General features: G+C 30.0%; 3 protein-coding genes across 3 annotated transcripts; all 3 read left to right on the forward strand.

Moving 5' to 3' along the window:
- Window positions 1-74: 74 nt before the first annotated feature.
- Window positions 75-1,166, forward strand: LOC102604185 (DNA repair protein XRCC3 homolog). The gene has a single exon (XM_006348820.2). It carries the CDS (start codon window positions 175-177, stop codon window positions 1,036-1,038), a length of 864 nt encoding a protein of 287 aa, XP_006348882.1. The 5' UTR covers window positions 75-174; the 3' UTR covers window positions 1,039-1,166.
- A 2,469-nt stretch (window positions 1,167-3,635) lies between these two features.
- Window positions 3,636-7,752, forward strand: LOC102604519 (serine/threonine-protein kinase CDL1). The gene is made up of 6 exons (XM_006348821.2): window positions 3,636-3,988; window positions 5,292-5,539; window positions 5,904-6,039; window positions 6,495-6,753; window positions 6,889-7,021; window positions 7,171-7,752. The coding sequence occupies exons 1-6, from the start codon at window positions 3,832-3,834 to the stop codon at window positions 7,444-7,446; spliced, it is 1,209 nt and encodes a 402-aa protein (XP_006348883.1). The 5' UTR covers window positions 3,636-3,831; the 3' UTR covers window positions 7,447-7,752.
- Window positions 7,753-15,994: 8,242 nt separating this feature from the next.
- LOC102582401 (peroxidase P7-like) lies at window positions 15,995-18,246 on the forward strand. The gene is made up of 3 exons (XM_006348916.2): window positions 15,995-16,210; window positions 16,553-16,744; window positions 17,605-18,246. The coding sequence occupies exons 1-3, from the start codon at window positions 15,995-15,997 to the stop codon at window positions 18,154-18,156; spliced, it is 960 nt and encodes a 319-aa protein (XP_006348978.1). The 3' UTR covers window positions 18,157-18,246.
- Window positions 18,247-24,270: the final 6,024 nt, after the last annotated feature.

Genomic DNA, 24,270 nt, shown 5'->3' on the forward strand with positions numbered 1-24,270 from the left:
AAAAGAGCTTTTAAGTTAAAAAAAAAAAAGCTCCCCCAAACAGGCTCTTACTCAAGTCAAGGGTTTCAAAAACAACCTTTTAATACTTCCACTAGAAGCAAGGCATCACCAAATTGGCGCCTTCCGTATATTTTCAAAAATCCACATTTAATTGCCCTCTCCAAATCGCATTTGATGAAACCAGAGGATCTCCTTCAGCGCCTTAGCCCCACCCACACCCAGAAATGCACCATCGGCTGCCCAGTTCTCGACCGCTTTCTCGGCGGCGGCATTCCTTGCAATTCAATAACCGAATTAGTCGCCGAAAGTGGATGCGGCAAGACCCAAATCTCCCTCCAGCTTCTCCTCTCCGCTCAACTCCCCACTTCACTCGGCGGTCTCTCGGGTTCCTCCATATACCTCTACTCCGAATCACCCTTCCCCGTCCGCCGCCTCCACCAACTCTCCTCCTCTTTTCCCACTCTCCACAACCCCTTAGATCAGATCCTAACCCACCCTCTTCACTCTGCTCACCACCTGTTCGACGTATTGTCTCAACTAGACTCATTATTATCCTCCCGTCGTGACTCACCTTCCTCTCCCCCAATTAAGCTCATTGTGATCGACTCCATCGCGGCTTTGTTCAGATTTGAATTTGAAAACAACCCGCGTGATCTTAAACAGAGATCGGGTTTGTTTTTCAGGATTTCGAGCAAATTGAAGGAGCAAGCTAGACGGTTTGGGTTGGCTGTAGTGGTGATTAATCAAGTTGTTGATGTGATGAATGATTCTGATGGGTTAAGGATTGGGAATTCGACTTGTTTGTATACATCTGAGAGAAAAGTATGTGCTGCATTGGGCTTGTCATGGGCAAATTGTGTTAATACAAGATTGTTCTTGTCCAGGCAAGAAGAGAGAGTTGCTCAAGAGGTAAATGGAGACGATTGCTTTAATACACAAACTCAGAGATTTATACGCGTTGCATTTGCTCCTCATCTTCCTGATTCTTACTGTGAGTTTGTTATTACTGGAGAAAAGATTTTTGGTTTAGAAAGATGAGAACATAGGCTTGTACAAACTATGTACATATTATCTATTTAACAGCAAAAAGAGCTTGTCTTTGCCTCTCTTGCCATTGCTACTTTGCTGCCTTTAACTTTTTTGTTTTTCAAATATTCATACCATATGTATTAATTCTCTCTATAGTTTGAAATAGTTACTTATCATCTCACTAATTAATAATTCATACTAGATTTCAAATTTAATACACTTCGATACATGTATTTTTGTTATTAGATACTCTGATATACAGATACATATAGAGAAAGTGGCAAGCGAGAGAGGAGGGAGGAGTGTATCTTGAATAAATGTGAATCACATTAAATACATGCATTTGGAATACCTAATGCATTCTGAAAGACAGATACATACGGAGAGAGGCGACAGTGGGAGCTAGTGTACTCAAGATAGAATCCGCTTAGATACAGTGTATGTGGAACAAATACACCTATTTTTGATCTAATTTACGTGAGATACACGTAAATGGGGGCCAAGATTTAGTATGAATTATAATTTCAAAAGCTCGCGAAAAGGCACGTAATTAGATGATAACCAAACGAGTTTTGTGCAATGAAATAATATCATTGTTTGATGATTAATATATTACGAGCAACTTACAATCTCTTTTTGGTCAAGTTTTTTCTGTAATACTTGAGGTTTTGTGTTAACTCATGTATTTGTTTATAAAAAAAATATAGGATTAATGTATTCAATTATACTTGTATTGCCTAATCAATTTTTTAAATTGGATAGATTACTTATGTATCCAGATATACTTGTATGCACAAATCACTATTTCAACTTGTGTTAATATTACAATACAAGTATCTATGTATATAAGTATTCTATTATATACAAATTTGACAATCACACAAATCTCAATCTCTTTTTGCTCGTGTTCTTCCTTTACTATTTTTTTTGTATAACTATAACCATTGTAATGGAGAAAGCAAAACAATCTTCAATCGAACCCCTATATATAAAAATAGATGAAAATATAGATGGATACAAATATAATCTTCATAAAAAGAAGAAGAGAAAAAATCAATTAAAAGATACTTGATGAATTCAAATCATAATCACACAAACCTCAATCTCTTTTTGCTTCATTGTTCTTCCTTTACACTTTTTTTTTCATAACTATAACCATTGCAATGGAGAAAATAAAATAATTTCTTCAATTGAACCCCTATAAAAATAGATGAAAATATAGATGGATACAAATATAATCTTCATAAAAAGAAGAAGAGAAAAAATCAATTAAAAGATACTTGATGAATTCAAATCACAAAAATTCCTCCTAGAATGATCAAAAAGATCTTAAATTGGAAGGAATATGGGAGGAAAATATTGAGAATATGTGATATAGGAATATTGATGAAAGAGAAAGTATTAATGAGGATAAAATTGAAAAACTAATCACATAAAATGTGCCTAGACATAATTAATTATCCTTGTGATAATAATTTTCCTATTTAATATTTAATAATTTTCCTAATTATTTGTATATAATTAACTTTGCTATTTATTGTATAGTTATATCCATATAACATAAAAAAAAATAACTATAGCTATTTGTTTTAAATATATATTGATGTTTGCCATATTCTGTAGTTTTTCCTATTACAACAATCCATGTCATCGTATTCAAGAAAGCATGATAAAAAAAACTAGGAATTCAAATAAATGGGTCTAAACAAATATGTTGCTACCAAACGAAAGACAATGATTCAAGGATCTAGCTAGTGACAATCATATCTAAACAAACTCTTTTTTTTTCAAAAAACTTAATTATCATACTTTAAATGGATTGATATAAATATTTCGTACACTAAACGTCAATTAACTCGTGACTGAGACATAATTAAGTGATGTAATGATTGTGAAAACACAAACAAAGCTAATAAAACTAAAGTGAATTAGAAAGGCTAATAAAATTAATCGAAGGGTTAATGTGTCCAGCTTCTATAATCCATGGGGCCTTCGTGTTGCCTTTAGAGGTCTTAACTCTAAGCCATTTGCAACTTCATAAGAACGTCAATCACTCTTTAATTACTCATTCTATTTCAATCTGTTTATCTTAGTTTGATTGGACACAAAATTTAATTAAAATAAAAAAGATTTTTGAATTCATTGATCAACTAAAAGTATGTATAATATATCAAAATATTTTTTTAATTATATGATCTTAAACATGTCATATGAAATATTAGAATTAAAGAATAATCAAATTAGGAAAAAAAATACTTATCCTAACTAGCAGAAGAGCTAAGATTTTGTTAGGGATTCAAGCGAAAAAGAATCCGACTTCTACTATATATATGTAAAAAGTAATTTAAATTATATATAAATAATATATTTTTTCACCAAAAGAAGTTGACCGTTGATAGCTCACCCCTTGAAAATAAATAATTGAGATATAAAACTCAAAAAAGATTTCGATAATTTTGATAACTTATTTTATTTTTCTTAGTAGTATAATAAAGACAAACATTCTTTTCTATAGCCACAATGAAGCTAGGGACTTATAAGCAAGAAAATAATTAATTGTACCTTTTTTGTACACTGTTTCCCGCGCGCATAGCACAAAAGAAGACAAATGCACACCTGGGAAAAATCAGAAATCAGAGAGGAGAGAGAGGAAAAAAAAGACTGTTTTGTGACTCAGTCCCAATTAGTCTTGTCAACATCACAGGAGTAATAGAGTAGTTAAACATCTCTCTTCAATGGCTTCTCTATAACCCCCTCTTTGGGTGTCTTCATTTTTTGTTAGTAGTAACATTTTGTGCACCAATGGAAGCTGAAAATGATGAGTACCATAAGAAAGAAAGGGCCATTGCAGTTACTATACTGGTCTTTGCTTCTCTTGCCATTGCTTCTTTATTTGTTGCTTTTAGCTACTATTGTTATATCCGTAACAAAGTGGCTAAGCGTCTCAAGAACCGCACTTGTAAGTATTGTCTTTACAATTTTTGTAAGTTGGTTACAAGTATTTCAAGAATTAGGTACATTTTTTTGAGTTGTGGCTTTGGGGGTTCTTGAATATTGCAGAATCTTTACGTTTATATTGGTCAAGAGGGAATTGCACTGAGCTAAAAGGGGAAAGAAGAAAGGGGAGGGAGGGGTGTGTTGTCAGTTTTTTTCTGATGTAGGAAAAGAAAAGAAGAAACACACAAAGTCATTGTCACGAATGGAAAGGATTGCATTACATGTTTTTTGAGTTGTGGCTTTGGGGTTCTTGAATGTATTGCAGAAAGTTTTAATCTTTATGAAGATATGGGTTGAAACTTGAAAGGGGATTGCACTAAGCTAAGGGGTGGGGGAGGGGGTCAGTTTTTCCCTTTTAGGAAAAGAAAAGAAGAAACACACATGACAATGTGACAAATGGAAAAGATTGCTAGTACATATTTGGAGTTGTGGCTTTGGGGTTCTTGAATGTATTGCAGAAAGTTTTGATTTTTATGAAGATATGGGTTGGAAGGGGATTGCACTGAGCTAAGAGGGAAAGAAGAAAGGGGAGGGTGGGGGTCAGTTTTTTTTCTATTTTATTAGGAAAAGAAAGTAGAAACATACATTGTCATTGTGACAAATGGAAAAAATTTAATGTTGGTTACATAATGTTGAGATTCTGAGTAAAATGCCTTAGTTGAAGAGTTTCCGCAACTTAATAGAGAAGATTTCTCTAACTGGCCTCGACTAGTTTGGTTTTGACTTTTGAGCCTTAATTGTAGTTGATAAGATTAGCACTAATTGTCAACTTGTTTTACTGAGAAAATGCTTCCTAATGCACAAATTCACACCCTGCTCATCGTGCTTTCGTAGTTGTTAATAGAATCACACTAATCTTCATGCTTGTTATACTGAGAAAATGCTTCCTAATACACAGAATTTTCACCCTGCTCACTGTGCTTTAGTAGTTGTTAATAGAATTAGCACTAATCTTCCTGCTTGTTATACTGAGAAAATGCTTCCTAATGCACAAATTTACACCCTGCTCACTATGCTTTAGTAGTTGTTGATAAAATTAGTACTAATCTTCCGGCTTGTTATACTGAGAAAATGCTTCTTCATGCACAAGTTTTTCACACTGCTCTATTAGTTGTTTATAAAACTAGCACAAATTGTTTTGCTTGTGGTACATAGAAAGTGCTTCCTAAGGCACAATTTTACACCTTTCGCTTTGTGTTTTCCTCTGTGTCAGTTCGAGTTTTGGGAAAGCTATAGTCTTGATACGTTTTTGTTACTACGTCCAGATACCGAGAGTGCTTGTGAGGACAAGGGCAATAGTTTCTCCAATCTGAAAGTTATTGCAGAGAAGGGAATTCAGGTTTTCACATTTAAGCAGCTGCATTCAGCAACTGGTGGATTTGGAAAATCTAATGTGATAGGAAATGGTGCTTTCGGGTCAGTGTATAGAGGAGTACTTCAAGATGGGAGGAAGGTTGCAATTAAGCTGATGGATCAGGCTGGAAAACAGGGTGAGGAAGAATTCAAAGTGGAGGTAATTGCAAATATAAATTCAATATAATCCAATAGAAGATGTGAGATTGTTGCCATTAGCAAGAAAACAAATACACAAATGTCCTGATCTTCGAAAGATTTCACATTAGGATGTAATCTAATATAGAGCAAATTGCAGATTATGAATCAAACAAATACAAGTTACACATTCTCAACATTGCCTTTCCAATGTTATATGATTTTCTAAGTATTTTCAACCCGTGTGTCAAACAGTTACAAAGTACAGGATTTCAGTTAAACCCTTTTTGAAACTCCAAGAAGAGTTAAAGGACTCTGATTATTCTTTTACATGTTTTATTGCCTCTCCTTTACTTTGGTGAATGATTGCTGTTATCAAATATCAGGTGGAGTTGCTATGCCGCTTGCGCTCACCGTATTTGCTGTCATTGATTGGCTATTGTTCAGAAAGCAGCCATAAATTGCTTGTTTATGAGTTCATGGCAAATGGTGGTTTACAGGAGCACTTGTATCCAATTAAAGGTATGTTGTGGTTTTCAGTTGTATATGGTTTTGGGAATTTTTGGAATCTAGTATCAGCCTGTCCTCTTCTCTCCTCGAAAAGCCACTATGGAAAAAATACTTCATAGATATGGCAGTGATGAGAATATCCTCATCAAGTGACATTCTTAGACATATCGAAGTTTGTCCTACGCATGAATGAGTGATTATTTATGGTGTCCTCACAGGTAATTGAGATTATTTTCTGAAGTGTAGAAAACGACACGCTAAATTATATGTTAATACTAACTCCAAATGAAACAAAGGAAGTCTTTTCCTGAAATTCTACTGGCATGTGAAATTCGTGCTTACTGTGTACTGTTCCAAGTTGTGCCAAATGGCCTGTTCCTATTCTTATACCTTCTTTTCACATTGTTTCAAGTTTTTCTTTTCAAGTCATCAAGTTATTAATGAAAGTGTTACACTTCAATCTGTAGGTTCCAATAATTGTTGTCCGAAGTTGGACTGGAAGACCCGGTTAAGAATAGCTTTGGAGGCTGCTAAAGGTTTGGAATATCTACATGAGCATGTCAATCCCCCAATTATACATAGAGACCTCAAAAGTAGCAATATTCTTTTGGACAAAAACTTCCATGCCAAAGTTTCTGACTTTGGATTGGCCAAGCTTGGATCTGATAAAGCTGGTGGCCATGTCTCTACCCGCGTTTTGGGGACACAGGGATATGTTGCTCCAGAGTAAGAACCCTTCATTTGGCTGAATTATGTAGAATGTTGCAGTTCCACGCGTGATTTTGTGATGTTGTCTTCTCTTAACTTTCCAGTACCTTCTCATCTTTTAACATGTCGAGTTCTTCCGTTAAACCATTGCAGATATGCATTAACAGGACACTTGACCACCAAATCAGATGTTTACAGTTATGGGGTTGTCCTCCTAGAGTTGTTGACTGGCAGAGTTCCAGTTGATATGAAGAGATCTCCTGGCGAAGGTGTTCTTGTTTCTTGGGTAGGTTCTTGTAAATGTTTTAAGCATGCTATCCTCCATTTCAGATAATATATCCCATGTTCATTTTTCCGTCTAATGCCTCACAGGCCGTGCTAGTGAATTGAAACATTACTCTAGCTAACCTCTTCCTATTTCCATTTGTCTGTTAGGCATTGCCCCGTCTCACTGATAGGGAAAAAGTCGTAGAGATAATGGATCCAGCTCTGGAGGGTCAGTATTCAATGAAAGAAGTTATTCAAGTAGCTGCTATTGCTGCAATGTGTGTACAGCCCGAGGCTGATTACAGGCCACTGATGGCAGACGTTGTGCAGTCGTTGGTTCCACTGGTGAAACAACCGCGACCAACTGTGAAGCCTGGTAGCTCGTCTAGCTTTCACGCCACACAGTCCCCCTCCCCCCATGTTACACAATCTCCTAAGGCTTAGACTTTTTTCAAGCGAAATGGGCATATCATATCTCTTGATCCTTAATTCTAGTCCAACTTCTATAACTAGTGGCCATTTAGTTTGTGTTTGGACTATCTAGCTTATGGAACCCCCTTTCATTTAGTAACTTTAATCTAACAAAATTTGATGGAGCAAGCCAGCTGATGTAATATTTTCTCATGCTAAACTAGGTGGAGCAAAAACAGTTTCTCTGTATGTAACATGTCAAAGCTCCCATCTAATATGGGGATTGTATTTGAGTATTCTTGGTTAGAAGCAGATTCAAGATTTGAAGTTACTATATGATAGTAAATGTGTTTGCGGTCAAATATTTATAGTCTATAGATATTTACTTAAGTTTGAGCTAACGCCACTATGTTTTGTGAACCTACATATGTTGGATCTGCTCCTAGTACCGGGCTCCCCGAATTAAACCGGGTAAATATTCCAATTTTATTGTTCTTACTTGCTAGTTTGTTGTGTTTTACTAGCATAGATATTGCCGTATGGGATATTATGCTCGTAAAGACTTGAATAGATCGAAAGAAATCATATATTTTAAAGGGAAAAAGGTCAAAAATGTCCTTAAACTATATGAAAGGAACAAAAATGCCATCAGTTTATAATTTGGCTAAAAAATTCCCTTACTGTCAATACTTTGGTCCAAAAATGCCCTTCACTCTAACAGAAGACTAAATAGGGACACGTGACACAATTTTATTCGTCGATCTGATATTTAATAAATGTTGGGTCAGTGGACAAAATTATGACACATGTATGTCCGCTAGTATAAAGGGTATATATGCTCTAGTTTTTGGACGGCAGAGGCACTAATGTTCCAAAAGTATGACGGAGGGTATATGCATATCATTTACGATAGTTCAGGGGTATATTTGTCCTTTTCCCTATATTATTTGTCGAAAGGGTACATGAAGTTATTCTATTTTAATTGATAAAATGAGATTAAGAAGACAAAAAAAACATTTCCTACATTTTTATTTGTTAAAGTGATTTTTAGAAGAAAGAAAACAAGAATAGTGTTCTTTAATAATATTTTAATTAGGAAGGAGACGTGTTTAAATAGAAAAAAATAATATACTTATTCCGAAAAGGGTATTTTTGACCCATTTTGTAACCATAGGGGCATTTCTGGACCAAAGTATTAATTGTAAGGGCATTTTTGGATCAAAGTATTGACGATAAGGACATTTTTGAGCCAAACTATAAACGAAGAGCATTTTTGTTCCTTTCACATAGTTTAAGGGCATTTTTGACCATTTTTCCTATTTTAAAAATAATTTAGAAATTATTATTCAGGTAAGGAAAGTCCTCCTTTCTTTCCTCTAAAAGCTGACTCATCTCTTGAGAGAAGAGGTCAAGGGGTTAAGTGATTCTCGAACATCATTAATAATTTGTATCGCGTTAAGAGAAATCGATTCGCATGCTAACTTTTCTTCTTTGAATTATTTTAGCCTAACACATGCTAACTTTTCCCCACACATATTCCATGATCGGTATTAGAGTGAGAGGATTCGAACTGAATAATTTTGTATTGTATATGTGTTAAAATCTACTAAATAACTATAAATAATAAAGAGAAAATACATTAAAATTTTTTGAACTAGGTCGGATAACTTACTTTAGTACTTAAACTGCATGGGCGTTTAAATACCCCCCTTAAGATCTTTGAAGTGATTTTTTTTCCACCCTGAGACTATAACACCACTCTCACTCGCCACATCATAGCCACGTAAGTGGTCCGATCGTTTAGCCGCTCTTTCTAAGAGACGGGACCTTTTTTGTTCAACCCAAGTGTTGAGTTCCAGAGCACACTCTACCTTTTGAATCCTAGGGATTGCCTCAGGGAAGCCATATCATAACCATGTAGGCACCATGTCATTAATTTTTATTTCTTTTTTTACTTATTCACTATTTTTTTCTTAAACACTTTTTTAAAATTAATTATATCAATTGATTAATTTATAAATGCATACCCTCACTCCCTCTCTTTCTTCTTCCTTGTTGTTCACCATTATTCCAATCTTCAATACTTTCTTTTCTTCTTCTTCACTATTCAACAATTTTTTTAAGTCACTTTAAAGAAGAAATTCACATTATCTTCTTAAAACCCTCCCAACAAATTTACCCTCTTGGAGAATGGATTTTTTTGAAAGCCAATTTTTTCTTGACAACTCAAATAAGAAATGAAGATTGCATAAGAAAATTGATCCAAAAATATATAAATTTTATGAGAAATGTTTGAATGATCTAGAAATCAAAATGGTTCGCTCAAAATTTAAGAAAGTTTACATTTGCCAAATCGATACAAATAATAGAGTGAAATCGACGTCAAATAAAATGACATTGCTATTGTAATTTTACGGATTAAGTAAAAGATTAGTGAAATAGAAAATAGTGGATAGAGGTGGGGAAGAAGATGAAGGAAGAGATGCTTCAATGTAGAAAAATGTGTATTGAAGAAGACAACAAAATAAAAATAAAAAAAATTAAAGAAAATAAAAAGGGGACCCACTAATTTCATTTACCTCTTAATAAGAAAATTTACATATTTTAAAGATTTAATATATATATAAAAAAACTATTTAAATAATTTGTTATATATTGGCCATAAAAAAGGCCATGTGTAGGGCTTTAAAAATTCAGCTTTTTTCCCTCTTTTTTCACGCACTTTCAGGAGAGTGCACTCACTCTCTTTGCCACATCATCCCTTAGGGGGTGTTTTAATCACTTAAAAGATGTTAATGGGTATATAAACACCCGTGTAGTTTAAGTACTAAAATAAGTTTTTGTGCCAAGTTTAGGGGGGATTTTATGTCTTTTTTAAGTTATTAAATCAAATATGTTGTTGCAAAATCCTGAATTTGAACTCATAAATCATAATATTTAAATTCCGAATCCGACTCTATTTGAGCCACTTCACTCATTTTCTTAAGATTTTGATCAGTTCGAAGTTTATTTATTTATTTTATTAAAAAAAACATGATATCTTAGTTCCAACATATTCCAAATAAATATGTTATGTTTACTTTTATATTTTGACTTGAAAATTCTGACCACTTCCGATACTTATATTTTGACAAACTCATGAACACAACTTTTTGTTATTTAGGGACTTATTTATATAAAGTATAGATGGACCAAGTCTATTTTCATTTTATTTGAATAAGCAAATTGATGTGTTCATAGTGTTAACAAACTTTTACCTGCTCAAAACATTTTCATACAAATTCAATTGTAAAGATATATTAGTACATCATTTTTGTGAAAGAAATCATAACAACTAGATGTTTCTTTGTAGTTTCTGAGACTCACTTTATTTGACGCCATTAATTATATTATTTACCTAGTCATTTGATTATGGTTTTTTCATATAAAGAAATCAAAAGAGTACAACGTTAGTTATACATATATTTTTTTTTAAATATCAACCATATATAAATAAAATAATTTTTCACAGAGAATTCAAATGAGCTCTCTATCCCCCTACCGAGTCGGACCAGGTGCTTTTAGCTAGCTAGGTGGGAACCAACAAGTTCAATAAGATCTCTCTATTTATTAATGCATGAGAATCCAACTGCCTAATTATGTTGCATTTTCCAATAATATCGTGCCAAGATTTAAGTTATATCCGTTGATAGTATAAGAATTTTTTTAATTCAATTTATCATAACATGTTATTTATCGTTTATTATAGGTTACCGGATTAATACTATTAAATATAGTTAATTATATCACCTAAACTAATTTTTAAAATGATCTAATATTGTAAATATTTTTTGCTCTGTCGATGTATAGTTAGTAACTAGTATAAACCTCTTTTCGCTTAAGAATATTTTATTTATTTCGAATTATGTGGCTTGATTCGAAGTACGAGGGTCAAACTATTAAGTGCTCGGTATAAATTCAGATATAGATTCTTCATTGTTTTGAATTATTTTCACATATATAGAAACTACATAAATAATACTATAAACCGCAATAGTTAACAAATCGAAAATAAACTATAGTTAATTAGTTAGACTTGAGTATTTGCTAGATAGCTATATAAGTTAACAACTTAGTCACTTGTAGATGAAATTAGCCAAACTCATTTGTGATTTCAACCTAATAGGTTCTGCATTTTATACTAATGATGATTTTAAGGAATAATAACTGAATTTTAAATTTTATATATTTAATTAAATTATAAATATAAATATATTATTTGAACAAAATTGTTGAATCTGCATGCTGGCGGCTAACTCCGCCCCAATAATGTCAACTTTTTTGAAATAGTGAAATTAAGTGACGAAAATTGGAAGAAATCAAAAGGGAGATGCAATATTTTGAATAAAACGTCATGTCATTAATTACAAGAAAATGAGACCCCGCTATAACTTTTGTATTTTTTTGCATGTATTTTCCAACTCTTTTCTGAATTTGTAATTTTTCCCAAAGATAGAAATCAAAATATAAGGGACCCTACCTTATCTAGTTTTTTTTGGTGTCCCTCTTTTATACATTCTTGCATGCAAGAGACATAGTTGGTGCATGCGGTCACAGAGGCGAATTCAAAATTTTAAAAAAAATTAGGTGTACAAATATTACTTTAGCTCAAATATGAGTTCTAAGATAAAACTAAAATAAAAATAATAATTTATATATGAAAATATGAAATCTCATATATTGAGATTTGGGAAGAGTAAAATGTACGCGCGCAGACCTTATCATTACCTTGTAGAGATAGAAAAGTTGTTTTCGAAGACTTTTACCTTAAGTATATCAAATCCTAATAAAAGAAGAAGAAAATAATGGAGAACGCATAAGAGAGAAAACAGTAATAACAACAGCAAAATAATGTAATCACTAGTCCTATAACATACTCTAAACCTCCACAACGTAAGACAATACTCTACCCCTACTAACCTTCTATCATGATAGACGACCTCCACTTCTACATATTTAAAGTCATGTCTTCGATTTTGAAGTTGCACCGTGTCATGGTTGATCACCTCTTCCCAATACGTTTTCGATCTACCACTACCTCTCTACGTACTCCCTACATCCAACCTCTTATATTTTGTAAAAAAAAGAAAAAAAAACTCACCATTCTAAACTTTGTAAAAAAAATAGACACATACTTCACGTGAAGAGATTGTTTGTACGCATGTACCATATGTGAAATGTTTATATTAAAAAATAACTAGCTATGTTACTATTGTTGACTAGTGGATCTTTATAAAATTATGTGTATTTGATAGTTTGTAATCATAAACATTTATTTATAAAAGGAACATGAAGATATATGCGATTTATTAGCAGCATCTCAGGATATTCTCAAAATCTTATTTATGAATTGAGGTTTGTGATCATTTGATACTTAGAGCCCATTTGATCATGCGATATCGGATCATGATATGATATCATAATATGAAATCATTAGATGAAGTTGAATTTTTGTTTGGACATGCGATATGAAATTTTTGTGTTGTAAACATAAGAATCTCATAATTAAGCTGTAAAACTATTAAAATAACCCCAATTGTTTCTTCAATCTTACCAAATAAATAAAAAATTATAAAATCGCATAATAAATTATTACAAATCTATTTGTTCTCCACTTAAGTAATTGTTTCATCTAACTTTAATTGATCAAACTTTAATTCAATAAAAAAAATTGAACATAAATTGTAGTGTACGAGTCTTTAATATAATCCTCCCACATAGTGGACAATCTCCTTGCATTGAACTTGCATTTCTCGATCATATGACCAAGAAGACGAACCAATATTGTTACTTTGAGTCATTTGTTGGTCAATATCATTCGCAACTATATTTTCATGCTCATACACAGGGGCGGATCTACGTAGACAGGTGGGGGTGCCACGACACCTAGTGATCTCAGAAAAAACTTATATATATATATATAAAATAATTCAATATATATTAACTTTGCTATCCAATAATTGAAATGTTGAACAGTTCAATTGGCGAAGGAGACTGTCTGCCACACAATCAACGCGGTGTCGAACCTCTCTGCCATCACCTAATTTTTTGACTGCTCCTTTTTTTCTTTTCTTTTATTTTGTGTGAAGGACTTTAATTTTTTTTCTCCATTCATTCTTATTTATTTACTATTCTTTATTAATTCAAATTGACTCCTTTTCACAATTAATTTTTAGTTTTTTTTAGTTTCTCTTGCACTAATTATTAACCTCTTGATATGAGTGTTACGTATTTATTCTTTATCAATTAATGAGTACAAAATTATGAACGTCAAATAAATATTATTAAGAATATATTTAAATAGCAGTTTTAAAAAAATATAAGTTTTAAAAATGATGAGTATTATTATTAGAGTTTTTTTAAATTTAAAGGTTCTTTCGATCTTCACCGACGTTCTTGCTAAGTAAGATGACTAGGCTAAAACTGCAATTTTTATTCTTTCCCTGCTATATATCTCCAATAGCACATAAAGTAAATGGAATATGAATATATTATGTTAATACTATTAGATTGTTTATACAAGCTCAAATTTTAATGTGAAATTTTTTCCCCTCAAAGTTTCAGCGAATAAGACATCTAATTCCAAAAAGGAAATAAAAATTGAATTGTTTAGTTATCTCTAATTTCAGAATATCTAAAAGAAAATATTACTAACATGCATATTTGATCGATTTGTTTATAAAAATAAAAAGATCAATAACCCAAATTGTAACCCAAAATTAAAGCAATCGATCATTTTATCTTACTTGAACGATGTGGCATCCATGACCTCCAAATCCTAGATTCGCCGCTGCTCATAGACCATAAATATTTCACCACTCCTTTGGTATTCTTGCAAATAATTATGTAACATTGTATAAGCTATGAAATTTTCACTTGTGTGTCAAATTGTCGATATCATAATGTTTCATGTCTTGTTTCACTTGTGTGCAATTACACATTTTCAGTGCATTAATTTCGTGGTAAAATCAAACATATTTGAAGTAGTGATTATCAAACATAAATCACTAATTTTGTCATTTTTTCATATTAAATTGCTTTAAACATTTTCATATGTAGCCGAAAGAGAAGTATTTTTAATTATGAAAAACCAAAAAAGTATTACTCCCTCTGTTCTTATTTATATTCACCAAATCAATTCCTACTTTATCATTTATATTCACCAAATTTAAAGTAATAATAAATTTTATGTTGGTGAGAATAATAAATTCTAAAAAGTAATGATGTGATTATAAATTTTATTTACTATGAAATTAATGGTTAGTGGATATAAATGTGATGTTGTTTTAACAAAATATAAACTTGTGAGTATATTTTTGTATTTAAAAAAATCTCAAATCATGATATGGAATTCTCAAATCATGATTTTGGAGAATATGAGATTCCATCAGCATGAAATTGCATGTCAAACACTGATTTCATCTCACGATTTCATATCATGATATGATATCGCATGGCCAAACGCAGCGGCGGAGCCAGAAATTTCACGAAGTCCAATTAGACAAGAGTGTCCAAAATTTGTTATTTAATCACTTCATGTATCATTTTATTTATAAATACGGTATTATGTTTCGACGGAGGGTGTCCAATTGGACACCCTCACTATAGGGTAGCTACGCCCCTGGCCAAACGCCTACTTAGAATTGTATAAGCATCAGGAGAAAATTGATAGTTTCCACAATTTATAAGTTTTTTTATGTTTATGACAAGTTAAAAGATCAAACGTGTCCAAACTTCAAATCAATCTGATTTCAAATAACGTTAAAATAGAACCTTGTTACGTTCCTTAATGTATCTGTGTACAATGTATTATTGAGATCACGCTAACGCGCTTCGGCAGCTAAGTTTGAATGTATACTAGACTTTTAATTTGTACACATGTTATTTATTTCTCTCTAGCTACTAGTACGTACTTACTATAAAAAGTAAATTATAAAATTTAAAGTTAAGCAGATTTGGCATTTTGTGTTTCTCAATACACACAGCTCAGAGCCAGCTTGTGGTTAGGGGTTCATTCAAATATTATTTTGCGAAAAATTATATTGATTTTTTCCGTTTCATTAAAAATAATCTATTTTCTTTTTTAGTATGATTATAAAAGAATGATTCCTTTCTTCTTCTTTTTTGGCAACACTTTAATTTTAGGTTTTTACATGGCATGTTTAAGACCATAAGATTAAATGATATTTTGATATATCTGACATAACTTTAATTTAGGACTACAAGATTGAAAAAATCTTCTTTAGTTTCTTATAAATTCCGTTTCAAATTGAACTAGACCATTCTTTTTTAAACGAAAGTAGTATTATTTATATATGGTTAAAATTATTTTTTATGTGTACAATATTTGATGTTGAATCCTCTTCAACTAATTCGTATATTTTCTTTTTCAGATTTTGAATCGAAAATCTTAACTCGCTGACGTACCGTATAGAAATAGAAACTTGTATATAAAGGGCCTCATGCATGCTTACTTTCTCATCACAATTCACATTCTCATTTAGTAGTAAAAGAAATATTGTTATTATCCATATTTAAGCATATGGCATCCCTAACTAAAAACCTAATTTTGGCATTTTTGTGTTTTTTATTTGGTTTTGTTTGTTTTAGCAATGCCCAATTGTCATCCAATTATTATGGGTCGTCGTGCCCTAATCTAAAAACAATTGTTGGCGATGCAATGAAAGAAGCTGTGAATAGAGAGGCCAGACTTGGTGCCTCTGTTGTTCGCTTGTTCTTTCATGATTGCTTTGTTAATGTAAGCTAAACTCTCTATTTTAACGTATGTCGTAACAGGTTATCTATTAAGTTTTAATCAATAGGCTTAACGTTCAACTTGTTTCGAGAGGTGTCAATACTTATATATATATATATATTTATTAAACTAAAATTTGACCTCTATATACAATGTAATTTTTCAATGAAGGAGTGTCGCTTGACACCCCTCGACTAAGGGTGGGTCCTCCCTTAATTTGGATGGACTTATGACTTATAAATCAAAAATCATAAATTAGGCTATTTTTTTGTTATTTCGAATTAATGCACATGTGTATATTGTTCTAACATTGTTTTTTTTTCTTTGTATGGTTACTTTAATTAGGGATGTGATGCATCAATATTACTGGATGACACGTCATCATTTACAGGAGAGAAGAATGCAAATCCAAGCATGAACTCTTTAAGAGGATTTGAAGTGATAGACACCATTAAAACTCAAGTTGAAGCTGCTTGTCCTAATGTTGTCTCTTGTGCAGACATACTCGCTCTTGCTTCCCAAAAAGGCGTTGCGTCGGTAAATATGCATATTATACTTATGTTGGTGCAAGAATCTCCTTCGCTCCATCTTAGATGTCAATATTACTATTTAACTGCGTAAAAGTTTAAATATGCATACTATAGTTGCGTTGGTGCAAGAATACCCTCCGTTCTTTATTAGTCGTCAATATTACTATTTAACTATGTGAAAGTTTTTTTAAATTACACTATCACTATATATATATATACGTACTTTAATTGTTTCGATTTAGTTGTTATGTTCTAAAAAGAATATTACTACTTTTTTTATATGAACCCATCTTATTTCCCCAACTTGGGTCACAAACCTCCTTAACATGGCTCAAAAAATGACATACTTTCTTTTTAGTTTGTCTCAAAAAAATATCACACTTATTTATTTACAAACAATTTAACTATAATCATACTTTTAAATTTTCTTAAACTTCTAATCTAATCAAACATCTTTAAGTAAATTGAAACGAAAAAGTAGCATATTCAAAACGAAAAAGTAGCATATTCAAAAGTACCCGTTATTGAGTACCAGGAAATAGAATAGAGGAGTAAGTTAACTCCTAAAATTAAAATATTTTATATAGTTCAACCAACTAAGCATGTACGTGGTATATGCAAATTAGTTCGAGTGTATTTCATGCGAATGGCCAGGTAGAATGTCGTGTATTATGTATATATCTACTTGTTCAACTTTATACAAGTTTAAATGTCTACTTATGTACATCAAAAATTAAAGTCAAATTAAACAACATGTTTATATATTAAGCTATAGAGAGATTTTATAAATATACATAATTTATACATTATATACATATTTCGTAAACTGGATGACTCAAGCGTTCTAATTTTTTTCCTATTATGCAGCTAGGAGGGCCATCATGGACCGTGCAATTGGGCCGAAGAGACGCAAGAACCGCAAGCCTAAGCTCCGCCAACGCCCAAATCCCCATGCCAACTTCCACCCTTTCAACTTTGATCTCCATGTTCTCCGCCAAAGGCCTAAACGCCGCCGAAATGACCGCCCTCTCCGGCAGCCACACAATCGGCCAAGCCCGGTGCGCCAGTTTCCGTAACCGCGTCAACAACGACACCAACATCGACTCGGGATTCGCCGCCACACTCAGGGGCACGTGCCCTGCTTCTGGCGGCGACGGAAATCTGACCCCGTTGGATATCCAGACGCCGAGCCAATTCGATAATAAATATTATCAGAACTTAGAGGCTCGGCGTGGATTGCTTCAATCGGATCAGGAATTGTTTAATGGCGGATCTCAGGATTCGTTAGTGAAGAGTTACAGTAGTGATGGTGAAGCTTTTAAAAGGGATTATGCATCTGCTATGGTGAAAATGGGGAATATTAGCCCACTTACCGGAACTAATGGTGAGATCAGAAGGAACTGCAGGGCTATTAATTAACGACTTAACTTAATATATGACTTTCGATTTTGAGTATGGACGGGTAACACATGCTTTTTATTTGACGTTCTATCTGTCATTAAAGATGCATATGTATACTTGTGTCCATTCAAAATTGAATTGCATAAATACTACTATTAATTATAATCAAGTTAAATGATATATTTGAGTATTATACCTAATAAAATTGTCGTATAGACTTGGTTTACTAGCGGCTAGTTGTATTTTTAGTTATGGTACTAAATAAGCTATAGTTTGTATGAATTATAATAATGTCAGTCGCTGTGATATAGACTGTAACCTGCGGAAGATATTAATAATAGTTCAATTTATTCTATGCTAAACTATTAATATTACTTTCAATTTGTTTGTATTACATTTTTTTTAGTTTATTTATTAAAAAAATATTTTTTTAATAAATTTTCTACCTGATATGTTTTAAATCACGGACATTTTCATATGATCAGCATATCTAGAATTTAAAATTATTTTTACTTTCTTAAATTTCGTATCAAGTCAAAATCAAACGTTTTCGATTTGTTAAATCTTGATATATTAGGAACTTAAAGACAGATATCTCATGATGTTTGATAACATGCAATGGATCTAAGCAAAACTTCTAGAAAAGTAATTTTCCCAAAGAAGAAAAATTGAATTCCATAGATTATTATAATAGGTGCTGACGTTTCTAAAATATCAATAAATAAATATATTTTTTACAGTTTCTCTTCCTCCACTTATATTTGTTCATTATATAAAGATTAGACTTTTATTTTTATTTATTTAATTTTGAAAATAAAGAAATAATTGATTATTTACATTTTTTTACCTTTATTATTAAGTAGTACTACCATTTTTTCTTTACATTTAGATAACTTATAACAATTTGAGATAATATAACAAAATTGTTATTTTATTTGTTATTTCTTAAGAGTTAAGAGTGAGTGAAGTTACATATGCACAGGTAAATATGGACGAAAAAAGTAGTAATAATTTTTTTTTAAAACTACATATAATTTCGGAAAATGAATATAATGAAATTTATCAAAATCTTTTGACCAATTAAAGAGCTAGGGTAGAAATAAATATTTATTGGCCATCAATTTTTCAGCTTTGTCTACAAAAAGTATTTTCAAATTTTACACGTTAAATTTCATGATATTCACTTATAAAATTCAAAACTTCATAATTTAATTATTTTAAAAATACAAAGGTCAGAAAATGATTACTATTTGTCATGTTAATTGATTTTAAAAAAATCAATAGGTGCATATCAAGTACTCCAAAAATAATATATTTTAAAAAATTTAATACAAATACAATAATAATTTTGAAAAGCTCAAGCAACATAGTTCATGCACGTTTTAGTCCGATCACAAGGCATTTTGTGAAACTATTATTAAATTAAAGAAACCAAAATAGTGTTTAAAATGAAAGGGACACAAACATGTCGTAATCCAATACTATATTATCCGCCTATTTGGTTTTGGTTTATCAAAATATTATATTATCTAAAAATAATTAATATAAATAATGTATTAAAATAATTATTCACTGATGTTATAGTTAGTTATAGACAGGATAGCCAACTAATTTAGTTACGATGAACTAGGAACCTAATTTAATAATAAATTAAATTAAATCATGAAAGCAATCCAAACTAATTAAATCAATCTTAATTAGTAATAAACATGTCCATCGAGTTGATAGTTAAATATCATAGAATAAGATATTTTATTTTATTTTTTATTAAGTACCGAATATCTGTATTAGAATCGATTAAATCTAAAATCGTATATTACGAGATTCATTTCTATAGCGGGTGATCTATTAATTATTGTGCTAGGGGCGGAGCTACGTGGTTGTCATCTGTTTAATTGGACATCCTTCATCGGATAAAAATACCGTATATACAAGTAAAATGATATATTGAGTGATTAAATAACATACACTTGACATAATAAATTGTTATAGCCAGGTGATTTTTACCATCTCGAATGAACCAGTGCTCGTGAATCGTGTGTATGAATCTGACTGTGCTGACCTTTTTGTTAGTAATATTTTACTAGTGACCCGATTCTAATTATACTTAGGTACTCATAATTATTTATTTATGTTTGGTCATGACTCATTATTTGTTCACTTTGCTAAAGATAATAGAAAATTATATTCAACTTTTTAAATGAAATAAACATAACAGGAAAAAGTGTCATTGGATTAATAATGCATATGTTTTCGAACCTTTTTCCCCTGGATATAATAATATTAATAATTGGAGTATCATCATTTATAAACAAAATGATGGCTAGGATTTTCATTTTGAAAAGTCAAAAAATAAAAATGTAGTTTTTGAATTTGAACTTTCAACCTCGAAAATTATTGAATCAACTTCTAATCATATGTTTAAGGAATTCAAAAATCTATATATATACATACAATATAACTTTTTTACTGAGGGGTTCAGGTAAACACCCTCCTGTCCCTCTAGACCCTGCACTACACATACCGTTATAATCAAATATTGTATCTAAGCGATTTTATTTAAAATTATATATTTAAAACAAGGCACACTCTTTGTCAACTATGATATATATAGGTCCCATGCCCAACGTTAAGGCACATGGAATGGACCTTAAAAAACACTCGTCCTCTAATGCTTTGCTCTTAATTCCTCCTATATTGTCTCATCCTCTTTATCCACTTCAACTTTCCCTACTAATTTATTATATTGGTTTGTGTACTATATTTTTCTCCTCTTAAATTATCTATCGTGATTCTCTTTTATAAGTTCATTAAGTAGTATTAATTAGTGGGAATTTTAATCGTTTTATCCTTTATTAATATTTAAATAGTCGTAACATCATCATGTAATTGAGATGTTTATAGTTTTTAAAACAATAACAATAAAGGATAAAATGGGAAATTATAATTAATTTTTTCTTGAACTTCTAAAATAGGAAATAATTTAAAATAATTATTTTTAGAAATCACGACAAATAACTCAGCATGGGAGTAGTTATTTAATTTTGGAAAGGTTACATAATAGTGAATTTTTTTATAACAATATTTATGGAATATTAAAAAAATGGAATTAATTTTTGATGTTATATTTAATATCTCGGTAATATTTTGAAAAAAAAATTATAATATCAATAATCATCTATAATTTTATTTTTCTATGACAACTATATTTATAAGATTAGAATTTATATGATTACCAATAAAAATCAAGAAATAACTATTATTTTTAAATTTTCTCTTAGCATTTGTTGTTCTTTGAACGTAAAAAATTCAATTAATAGCTTGACTATTTATAGAAAATAAATTAATTTAATGTAAGATCAAATAACAAATAAGGAAGTAAAATTATCCTTATTATTAGTGTCTTCTAAAGTATTGGCTAACATCACTAAAGTAGATATATGATCAGAATAAATATAGTATAGAATAAGTAACAACTTCATAAAACTTTTATAAGTGGAGTCTGAACAGAATAAGATATAAATAAATCGTACTATTCTTATTATATTTATGAAATAGAGAAATTGATTCACATAGAACCTAAAAAAGAAACATGTTTTGAAAAATTAACTCTTGTGTCTCCTACTCTTTTTTCATTCTAATGTTAATGGAAAAAAAACACACAAGAAACATAGTAACATGAATTATTTTCTCCAACAATAAATGGATAAACAAACAAAGGAAGAAAATTGATGGCTCTTTAAACAACTATTGACTTTTCCAAAAACACATCACATGTAATACTAATAGAGAGCCTGTTTGGATGGGCTTTTAAGCTGGTCAAACTGGCTTTTTGACTTATTAAAATGTTTGGTAATTATCAAAGTGACTTAATTTAAGTTAGAAATGACTTATTTTAAGCCAAAAGCTAAAAGCTAGGAGAGGGGAGCTTTTTTTTTTTTTTTTTAAACTTAAAAGTCATTTTATGTTGACCAAGTATATTACGTTTTTGCCCTTAATTCTTTTATACATTTCCCAAATTGCCCATATTGAATTAACCCTAACATCTATTATTATTATTATTATTATTATTATTATTATTATTATTATTATTATTATTATTATTATTATTATTATTATTATTATTATTATTATTATTATTATTATTATTATTATTATTATTATTATTATTATTATTATTATTATTATTATTATTATTATTATTATTATTATTATTATTATTATTATTATTATTATTATTATTATTATTATTATTATTATTATTATTATTATTATTATTATTATTATTATTATTATTATTATTATTATTATTATTATTATTATTATTATTATTGTTATTATTGTTATTATTGTTATTATTTTTTTATTATTATTTTTTTTTTATTATTATTATTATTATTATTATTATTATTCCTCTTATAAATAATTTGCGGTGGTAAAGAAATATGTGAATGATAGGAAAAATTCTTACTCATGGATGAAAAATATAAATTTATTTTTTAAGTATTAAAAACCTTAAATTAATCAACTTTTTTATAATGTTAACAGCTTTAAAGGGTATTTCAGACATTTTGATTAAAAAAAGTGTTTACCAGCACTTATTTGCCAAACACATCAACAACTTTTTTTTTCAACTGCAGCACTTTTATCCAAACACATAACTACTTATTTTTAAAATAAGTTTCAGCACTTTAAAAAGTTACTTTTTAAAAGTTACTTTTTTTAAGTCAATCCAAACGGGCTCTAATAGAATTTCATCCTATGTACTTGGGAATATTTTTTACTCAAATTCATTAGAGAAAAATATTAGTTACAAATAAAAATTAGTTTAGCTAGGATAAATTATGACACTTCAACAAATATAGTTCGATTTATTTTTCGAGAAGAGATAGGAAACAAGCTTAATTCTTAGTTTTAAAATATAGATGTGAAACATGCTTAGTTAATCTCCAAATAAAATGTGTGAAACACAAAGGTGATAGATAATAAGTTGAAGAAAATACACCAACTAGTACAATTTGATTCATAGAAATTCGAGATGCCTTTAAAATTATCGTTTCAAAAGATTGATATATTGTATGATTCAATTGCACTTCATTGGTTATTATCATAAGAAAGTTCGCAATTTAAAATAACGAGATTTCTAACTTAAATATATTTGTATTTTTAAAATTATAAGTTTATAATATAATTATTTATTAAAATTCTAGAACATTTTAATACATATATTTATATTTAGTGCCAAAATAATAGATTCAATTGAACCCATAAAAAGAAGTTGTATCCAACTTCACCTACCATATAATTGTTGTTCATTTGTCGGTTGAAAATAAATTAAATATTACATTATAAATACTTCCCCTCTTTTTAGAAAAAATATATACATTTTTTATACAATATAAAATAAAAAATAGGAAAGATAATTTATGATTGGAAAAAATATATATTTAAAGATGTAATAAGACCTTTTGCTCCCTAATATATTTTTGGGAAACTAAATTTAATACTGTTGGATCATAAATATATATACAGTGTATAGATAATATATATTGTATATAATACATATATATTTCAATCATATTTAGTAAACTAGATGACCGAAATATATATTTACTGAGTTTTCCTATATTACTTTTAGGGTATAAATATTTTTCCTCTTTTTTAGAAAAAATAAATACATTTTTATACAATACAAAATAAAAGTAGGAAACATAATTTATGATTGAAAAGAAAAAATATATTTAAAGATGTAATAAGACGTTTGCTCCCTAATATATTTTTGGGAAATTAAATTAAGATATTTTTGGATCATACATATGTATACAATGTATAGATAATAGATAAATTTTATATAATGCATACATATTTCAAATCATATTTAGTAAACTAGAGGGTACAAATATTTTCCCTCTTTTTTAGAAAAAATAAATACATTTTTATACAATACAAAATAAAAGTAGGAAACATAATTTATGATTGACAAGAAAAAAATATTTAAAGATGTAATAAGACTTTTTGCTCCCTAATATATTTTTGGGAATTAAATTTAATACTTTCGGATCATAAATATGTATACAGTGTATAGATAATATATATATATATATATATATATATATATATATACTATATATA

The sequence above is a fragment of the Solanum tuberosum genome, unplaced genomic scaffold (genome assembly GCF_000226075.1).
Source record: "Solanum tuberosum cultivar DM 1-3 516 R44 unplaced genomic scaffold, SolTub_3.0 scf00102, whole genome shotgun sequence".
Classification (NCBI taxonomy): Eukaryota; Viridiplantae; Streptophyta; class Magnoliopsida; order Solanales; family Solanaceae; genus Solanum; species Solanum tuberosum.